General features: G+C 46.1%; 1 protein-coding gene across 1 annotated transcript; it reads right to left on the reverse strand.

The window, feature by feature from the left end:
* Nucleotides 1-6,481: 6,481 nt before the first annotated feature.
* On the reverse strand, nucleotides 6,482-7,402 carry LOC117887495 (olfactory receptor 14A16-like). Its single transcript, XM_034790141.1, has one exon. It carries the CDS (start codon nucleotides 7,400-7,402, stop codon nucleotides 6,482-6,484), a length of 921 nt encoding a protein of 306 aa, XP_034646032.1.

The raw sequence follows: 7,402 nt of genomic DNA on the forward strand, positions 1-7,402 counted from the left end.
CAATTGGCTTGAATCCCCAGGGGTCCGTTCTAGCGAGGATGTACTGTATTTTGTTGATTTGTTTCTTTGTTCCAGATGTTTTTGCTCGGTTGGGGTTTGAGAGGGTGAGGTATGTTTGATTATATGGGAGTGTCCATTTGATGTCATCAAGTATTGGGTACTACCAGTTCGGGCCCCGGACCGAGCACGTGTCTGTATTCCCCTGGTTCGTTTTTCGCTAGCAGAGACAGGGGCTTCCCTGACTGGATTTAAGCATCTCTCTCTGAGCTAACACACACTCCTCTCCTCGGCATCTCCCATCGTCTAGCTCAGGCGCCTCCCCTCCTAGCATGACGACTTTTCTGGCTCCCGTTCTTAGGGGTCTGTCTCTCCCTATCCATCGTATAGGGAGCCCGGGGGCCTGACTCAGGCTGTGTGTGACCCTATTGTTGTCCCAGTGATTTTCTAGGTACCTAAAAGTTAGGTGTTGCCGCACTGTGGGTCACCATGTCTGGCCCTCTTTATGGATCCAGGGCCCAGGGGGTATTTACACACCTGGTGGGTTTTTCAAAAGCAACTAGGCAGCTAACTCCCATTGAAATCAATAAGTTTTGGACACCTAGATGCTTTAGAAAAACCTACCCGGAACCTAAACACCTTTGAAAACCAGGCCTTAGGTGATGAATTGCAGGTTTCTATACTGGGCAATAAAGAGTCTGGTGGCACCTTAAAGACTAACAGATTTATTTGGGCATAAGCTTTCGTGGGTAAAAACCTCACTTCTTCGGATGCATGGAGTGAAAGTTACAGATGCAGGCATTATATACTGACACATGGAGAGCAGGGAGTTACTTCACAAGTGGAGAACCAGTGTTGACAGAGCCAATTCAATCAGGGTGGATGTAGACGGGTACCCAGAAATCACCTACTACAGGACAGGCCCAACAAGGACAATAACAGAATACCACTGGCCATCACATACAGCCGCCAGCGAAAACCTCTCCAGCACATTATCCACGATCTACAACCTATCCTGGAAAATGATCCTTCACTCTCACAGACCTTGGGAGGCAGGCCAGTCCTCGCTTACAGACAACCCCCCAACCTGAAGCAAATACTCACCCGCAACTACACACCACATCACATAAACACCAACCCAGGAACCAATCCCTGTAGCAAACCGTGTTGCCTACTCTGTCCCCATATCTACTCTGGCGACACCATCAGAGGACCCAACCACATCAGCCACACCATCAAGGGCTCATTCACCTGCACATTCACTAATGTTATATATGCCATCATGTGCAAGCAGTGCCCCTCTGCCATGTACATTGGCCGAACCGGACAGTCCCTCCGTAAAAGAATAAATGGACACAAATCGGACATCAGGAATGGTAACATACATAAGCCAGTAAGTGAACACTTCAATCTCCCTGGTCATTCTATTACAGATTTAAAAGTCACTATCATTGAACAAAAAAACTTCAGAAACAGACTTCAAAGAGAAACAGCAGAACTAAAATTCATTTGCAAATTTAACACCATTAATCTGGGCTTGAATAGGGACTGGGAGTGGCTGGCTCATTACAGAAGCAGCTTTTCCTGTCCTGGAATTGACACCTCCTCATCTATTATTGGGACTGGACTACATCCACCCTGATTGAATTGGCCCTGTCAACACTGGTTCTCCACTTGCGAATTAACTCCCTGCTCTCCATGTGTCAGTATATAATGCCTGCATCTGTAACTTTCACTTTATGCATCTGAAGAAGTGAGGTTTTTACCCACGAAAGCTTATGCCCAAATAAATCTGTTAGTCTTGAAGGTGCCACCAGACTCCTTGTTGTTTTTGTAGATACAGACTAACATGGCTACCCCCTGATACTTGATACTGGGCAATGATACCCTGGTGTGCAGCTGTGGGTCCACTGACACCTGATCTTCCATATCCAAGAGAGATCCTAGAATCACAGACATGCTGGGCTGAGACGGACTGGAAGCCAAGGGGAAACGAGTAGCTGGCTCTTTGAAAATCCCATCTTAAATTCCTGGAAAGAATAGTCCTCCCCTTTGAAGAATATTACCATATGTCTGCTGATTCCGCAGCTGGCGCCAGCCCACCTAATAGAGAAAAGTGAACTCCTGTCTTTTGTAGGTATATTATAGAATCACAGAACCATAGAAATGTGGGGTTGAAAAGGAGCTTGAGAAGCTGAGGTAGGACCTAGTAAACCTAGACCAGCCCTGACAGGTGTTTGTCCAACCTGTTCTTCAAAAAACCTAAAGTGATGGGGATTCCACAAGCTCCCTTGGCAGCCTATTCCAGAGTTTAACTGTCCTTAGAGTTAGAAAACTTTTCCTAATCTCTAACCTAAATATCCCTTGCTGCATCTTGACCCCCGTACTTCTTGTCCTATCTTTTATGTACATGGAGGACAATTGATCACCATCCTCTTTATAACAGCCCATAACATATTTGAAGACTGTTATCAGGACCCCACTCAGACTTCTTTTCTCTTCCCAGTATGTTAACTAACATTGAGGATATGATCAAAGAGCAGAAAAATCCCTTGTGGCATATGCTAAACCATATGATGGGACACAAACACAATAAGGCTCAGAACTTCAAATCTATCAAATTCCCGAAGTAGCTTTGAAAATTCCCTTCAATGGGCACTGGACATCCAATTCACCTTGGCAGCTTTTACCAAGGCCAGTGCTGGATTCTCCATCTTTTGATGTCTTTAAATCAAGACTGAATGCCCTTCTGGAACATGAGTTCATCAAATATAAGTTATGGGGCTCAAGACAGGGGTAAATGGCCTGTGATCTATAGGAAGTCAGAAGACTCAGACTGGATCATCTAATTGTCCCTTCTGGCCTTAAATCCTATGAATATTCTGCAAAAGTTTCCATTGATGGGACCTATGGTCCAACCCCCCTAGGGACCTTTACAATTCTAGACTAAAGCCTGTTTTCAGTCTCTTGTTAATTTGTTCCTTAATTGAGAGCCCTGGAGAACTAAATCCTTCCTTTCACCTATAAAGCAAGTGCACTTGGCCAAGGCAGTGTGTCTAACACCTAACCCAGATGCGTCATGTCTAGGGAGAAGACAGGAGGTTAGTCTAAGACCAGACCTGTGATTTTCTAAGAGGCCTAAGGAGCTAAACACAAGTTCCCAAGGACGTCTTTAACTCCATTAAGCCCTACTTCAGAAGGGAGCCAGGATGTTCACTGTTCGACAATATACCCACCGTTAGTGCCTCTGGGACAGAATGCAGGAGATCCAGTTGGTTGGAACATATTCCTGGTAGAGGGGATTTCTAGGAAGCCGCACAGAAGCTGTTTGGGAGGAGTGAGCATGGTGGGTAGCTGGCCATTCATTTGGTTTTAAACTGGATAATCTCCTTTTTGTGTGGGTTGTCCTCTGTCTGGTACTGAGACAAAGCCAGATGTGGTTTTGTCCAGTATCAAGGATGAGGGACGCATGCAAGGTCACACTGACAGGCAGGGCCATGAGGAAGGGGCGGGGTCACAGCTTTCCCAGAAGTACCAGTATGTCAGGTGTGACGTTGCTTTATAGAAATAATAAACCCCATAGTGCTTTATAGAAATATGCGTAGGAGTGTAAATATGACATGACTGGAATATGTTTTATGTTAGATTGCCATGTAACATATCTCTGCAAAAGTTATGATCTACTGGATATATTCATCCTATTTACATGCATGTATCATTTTTGTATTCAAAGTTATGAATATTGGCTATGTACTTGTTTGATTTTAAGTAGCCTCAGTGAAGCAGTTGGTCAGCTTCTGGAGAAAAGACTATTCTCAGTAAGTGCCCAGTCAAGAAACACTTAAGCTAACCATGAACTCTGAGAGATCCCAATCCACATCTGAGCTTTCCTAGTTATGTGGCATCGTCCGGTAAAGTTATGAGTCATGCATGGACCTGTGTCTTGTCCATGTGACTCCAAAACTTCACCTTGTTGCTGGACTCTGCATCAGAGAGGAGAAGGGGTTTCCACACACAAGAGAAAGTCTATTTAACCCCCTGGAAACCCCTCCATTCTCTCTTCAGCTGGCACAAGAGATAGCTTCTCCATTCCAAAATGATACCTGAAAGAAACTGGAACGAAGGATAGTAACCACAGGGGTGTGAGTAATTGCTGGACCCAGACTAGAAGGAGGCTAGTCTGTCAAAGAAGCTTATTGGAACATCTCTGAGGGTGAGATTTCATCTGGAATCACTTGTATTAGGCTTAGACTTGCGTGTTTTGTTTTATTTTGCTTGGTAATTCACTTTGTTGTGTCTGTTAATACTTTGAACCTCTTAAATCCTACTTTTTGTTTTTAATAAAATCACTTTTGGCTTATTAATTACCCAGAGTATATATTAATACCTGGGGGGGAGGGGCAAACAGCTGTGCATATGTCTCTATATGCGTTATAAAGGGTGAACAATTTATGAGTTTATCCTGTATAAACTTTATACAGGGAAAACCTGATTTATTCGGGGTTTGGACCCCATTCGGAGTTGGGTATCTGAGTGTTGGAGACAGGAACACTTCTTAAGCTGTTTTCAGTTAAGCCTTGAGCCTTTGGCAGACGTGGTTCAGACATGGGTCTGCCTTTGAAGCAGACAAGCATGTCTGGCTCAAACCAGGCAAGGCACTGAAGTCCCAAGCTGTCAGGGAAGACAGGGTCAAAAGTAGTCCAGGCACAATAAATAAACCTGCTCCTCCTCTTACTAAAGAATTCTTCCCCTCTTAGGTCTCACTCCTACTGATCTTCTACAGTAGCTTGGTAGGCAACATCAGCCTATGATTAGTGCAGGAATACGGTCCCCTGAAATTATCAGGCCACTTCCGCATATGCGAGGGTCCCCATCTAATCTAGGCTGGCACCCGGGGGACTCATCAGAGACATCCATAGTATGAGCTTCTACAGCTTGAGCTGAACAGCCAGGCTGCCTGACAGCCATGGGAACAGCCCCCTATCCTCTAGGTGGAGCACAGAGGGGCATCAAAACACACACTGCTCATGGGTGGTATTTATGCAGCGGCAGTGCGCGGCTGCAGAGGTCAGGGACTTCATCTGAGCTGGAGTCACCTCTCCCCAGCCAGCAGGACAGGGCATCACAGACAAATGTACTAATGCAATGCCATGGGCTCTACTGGAGACTATATGGTTTTGTGTCATTGGCAGAGAATAGGAGAGACTGAGGGGCATCAGTTCCTGAGGCCCCCTTAATGGCAGGAAAATGACTGAGATACACCCAGAAAATCCTGGCAAGTGACCAGCACCACACCCTGCCGAGGAAAGATAACCCTTTACCTCCCCTCCCATGGTCCCTGCCAATCTGACCAGGGGGGAAATTCCTTCCTGATGCCCACATGGTGATCAGTTAGACACTGAGCATGTGGACAAGAACCAGCCATCCAAGAACCCGAGAAAGAGAGAATGGCTGGGTGTCACCTCAGAGCCCTGGCACGTCCCACCCAATGTCTTATCTCCAGCCAGGGCTGCCCGATGCTTCAGAGATTTTAAAAAACCCTCCCAGAATACAGTGGGTCGGGGGGAGAAAACCCTTCCTGAACCCTGCCAGTGGCCAGATGAATCCCTGAAGCATGAGCTTTTAGGAACATAAGACATGCCCCTCAAGTGATCCCCAATGTTGCTGAGCCCTGCTCCCCACCATCACAAGGAGCCCCGTCATACAATCCCACTCAGACATGTGTCCAGCTCTCTCTTCAAACTAATTCAGGCATTTGCCCCCCACAACTCCTATTGGGAGGCTGCTGCAGAACATCACCCGGCTGGTGGTTAGAAACCTCCCAGTAATTTTTAGCCAGTCTCTCCATCTCTCACAGTCCTGAATGTACATGTGAGCCAGACTGACATAGGCTGGCTCCTTGTCCCCCTCTTGTGGATAGGCCATGAATGGTGGTTTATAAGACAATGGGCCTAGTCCCCAGGTGGTAGCAATGGATATATAGCTCCATTGGAGGCAGTAGGACAGATCCACAGATGCTGCAAATTGCTTTAGCGCCACCAAAGTCAATGGAACGTGCTGAGGATCTACCCCAGTCTTACACTAGTCTGACTCCTTTGGTTCCAATGAAGCCACTACTGATTTATATACACAATAAAGCAAGACAACTCCATCATTGTTTTCAGTGCCCATGGAATGGGTGTAAGTGACCAAGCAGTGGAGCGGGTATTGTTTTCGCACAGAATGAAAGTCTGATTCCTCTTGTGCACACAATTTACACCCATTTAACTTCACAACTCGACCAGATTTTCTACAGGTGTAAATTACCCCAGGGACAGTGACATCAGCGGAGTTAATCTGGATTTGCATTGATGCAACTGACGTCAAAATCAGACCTGGTTGTGTGCAAGCTGTGTGGTCATGGAAATAACTGACATTAATGAATACTTAAAAATACCATGTAAGCAAACTTTAATTAGAGGACAGAAAATTAAATTTCGATGAATTATCTACACCCAGTCAGTCTCCTCAGGGCAGTTTTGATCTCTTTGTTCCTCATGCTGTAGACAATTGGATTCACAATTGGTGGTAATATGGAATAAAGAACAGCCACGACAAGATCCAGAGCAGATGGGGAGCTGGAGGTGGGTTTCAGGTAGGCAAAAGCCCCAGTGCAAACAAACAAGGAGACAACAGTGAGGTGAGGAAGGCAGGTGGAGAAGGCTTTATGCCGGCCCTTCTCAGAGGGGATCCTGAGCACTGATTTGAAGATCTGAACATATGACACAATGATAAAAAAAAAGCAGCCTAAGACTAAACACACAGTAAAGGCAAGAACCCCAACTTCACTCAGATATGAGTCAGAGCAGGTGAGCTTCAGCAGCTGGGGGATTTCACAGAAGAACTGATCGACCATGTTGCCTCCACAGAAGGTCAATGCAAATGTGTTCCCAGTGTGTAGCACAGAGTAGAGAATCCCACTGATCCAGGCACCAACAGCCAGTAAGACACAAGCTCTCCTGTTCATCATTTCCTCATATTGCAGTGGTTGGCAGATGGCGACATATCGGTCGTACGCCATGACGGTGAGAAGGGAAAAATCTGCTCCCAGCAAGAAGAGGAGGAAAAATACTTGGGCAACACATCCAGCATAGGAAATAGACTTGGTGTTCATGAGGGAGTTGGCCATGGATTTGGGAACGGTGACAGAGATGGAGCCAAGGTCTAGGACGGACAGATTCATCAGGAAGAAGTACATGGGACTGTGAAGGTGGTGGTCGAAGGCTATGACCATGAAGATAAGAATATTCCCCACCAGGGCTGCCAGGTAAATCAGTAGAAACACCACAAAGTGCAAAATCTGCAGCTCCTGAAAATCAGAGAATCCCAGGAGAAGGAACTCGGTCACAGTGGTTCGGTTGGGCAT

This window comes from Trachemys scripta, chromosome 14 (assembly GCF_013100865.1).
Source record: "Trachemys scripta elegans isolate TJP31775 chromosome 14, CAS_Tse_1.0, whole genome shotgun sequence".
Taxonomy (NCBI): Eukaryota; Metazoa; Chordata; order Testudines; family Emydidae; genus Trachemys; species Trachemys scripta.